The 2,042-nt window shown below is 39.1% G+C and overlaps 1 protein-coding gene across 1 annotated transcript in view; it reads right to left on the bottom strand.

The window, feature by feature from the left end:
* Window positions 1-26: 26 nt before the first annotated feature.
* Window positions 27-2,042, bottom strand: part of LOC107579854 (rho guanine nucleotide exchange factor 9-like) — a 2,950-nt gene continuing 934 nt past the window's right edge. The window contains exon 2 of the mRNA XM_016265644.1: window positions 27-296. Coding sequence (XP_016121130.1) covers window positions 27-296 — 270 coding nt within the window. The remainder of the gene's footprint in view (window positions 297-2,042) is intronic.

Here is a 2,042-nt window from a genome sequence, read left to right on the forward strand (position 1 = left end):
TCATTTGTGTACTGAAGACGCACGTCCTATGGGTTTGGAACGACACAATGACATGAATTTTGGGCTGAACTGTCCCTGTGATCGCTCCATGGTACCTCACAGATGTCCTTCAGGTGCTTGATGTAGTGGCGCTCAGTGCTCATGATCTCGTTGATGACGTTGGCCCTCATCTGGTCTCGGTTCTGCAGCGCTTGGCCGATGCACAGACAGCCGTTGCTGGGGTCGCTGTGTCCGTTCTGTACCTCGCCGGCACCCTCAGCCGATTCTGTGGCTGTATTTTCCTGGTTAACCCACAGCTAACGGCAAACAAACAAAGGCATACAGCTATATTACATCTCCAAGCTGTGAGATCTGCAAAGGGGAACAGGTTTGAGTCCTAATTCTCACTGGGGTAAAGATTCTTGCTAACTGACAAAAGCTGTTGTTTGTTTTTACTGAGAAGTCCATGCATATAAAGATTCCATAGTTACAAAAGTACTAATTGATTTCTCTACAGACTTCCACCATCAGTTGTTCTTTAACCATTTTTGACTGGACACGTCTTATTCCAAACGAATGACGAGCTGCAGTCTTGCTCTCATTGCACTGGTAATAAGACAAAAAAACCTGCCTTTGCTGTGGGTTTCAGTTTATGGTTTCAGATAAGAATGCATTGTGCTGCAAGATGGCACAGAAGATATTTATATTAGGTGGGCTTAACTACTATGTACTTACTAAAGCAATAAGCCCCAAGAAGCCGTGGTTTACAGTGAATTTATAAAAGCTGAGGGGCTTTGTTAGGTACGAGGTGAAGCGGAGTCTAAAACCTCTCTTAGCTGTTATAAATTCACTGTAAACCATGGCTTCACGGGGCTTATTGCTTTTATAATACGGTTATTCCATATATGTAGTACGGTTTCACAGAATAAAGCAGAGCAAATAAAGTGTAATGATATTAATAAACACAGTATTCTTCCACCAAACAATGTAGCTTCGAACGCGGCTCAGCCAATCAGAATCAAGGACCGGAACTATCTGTTTTATAAATTTAAATTAATAATTTGATACAATGCACTTATTGTGTGCATACATGCTTTTACATTGTACTTGTATTTTAAAAATACCTGCATGTATAATTACAATGTTGGCCCATCTCTAACACCTTAACCCACCATTAAACCTACCAAACCTGTCCCTAACCTTACCTGTATCCCACCTGAATAGCAGCAAAAGTGTTTTAAAATACAATATGAACACAACTGAACACAAGCACATTGTACTTATTTTTTTGATGTAAGTACATAGTAGTTAAGGCCACCTAATATAAAGTGGGACCGAAGATGCTTCTGAAGTGGCATATACGCAGACTTTTCATGTTTTAATGGGGAACAGGAATCTAATGGTGGCATACATCTATTTACACAGGAATCACAATCTTGGGAAACTGTGAATCATCACAATCTTGAATGTTACATTATGAGATCATGTCTTCTGGGCTGCTTCCGTGGCGGGTCAGTACCAGTATATTTTGAAGTTTCGTACATCACATGCTCTCTGTAGGGTTATGTTATGGAAAAAAGGGTGAGGTTTTTAATTTAGTTTTTAAATACACTGACGAAATAGAAACGACGTGCACTTTTTAAAGTAACTTTGATACTATTATAGAGTAAATTCAAAAAGTACTGTGGTACTTTATTTGTTAGTTCAAAGAAGTAAAAAAACCCTTGTGAAACAGAATGGAAAAACATGTCTGAAACTTGTATGATAGCATTTTGCTTTCATTTATGTTCGTTAGGAAAACATGTTTTTGGTGTAAAATAAAAAAAAGGACAAAAAGAAAAAGATTTCTGTCTTTGGAAAACAATTGGACATGTATGGTTTATTGATTTCTGATGTGCGTTTGGGTCTCAAGGGGTCTAGTCTTGGCCTGGGTTTGGAGGGTCTGGTCTTAACTCATCGTGTCAAGTGAGGGCATAAAAGTTCACACTCAGTAATTCTCCATTCATAAGTCACCATACCATTTCAACTCTTTCCTGTCAGGAATATTTGCTTGAGCGTCTAAA

Source organism: Sinocyclocheilus grahami, unplaced genomic scaffold (genome assembly GCF_001515645.1).
Source record: "Sinocyclocheilus grahami isolate Dianchi unplaced genomic scaffold, SAMN03320097.WGS_v1.1 scaffold20855.1, whole genome shotgun sequence".
NCBI classification, from domain to species: domain Eukaryota; kingdom Metazoa; phylum Chordata; class Actinopteri; order Cypriniformes; family Cyprinidae; genus Sinocyclocheilus; species Sinocyclocheilus grahami.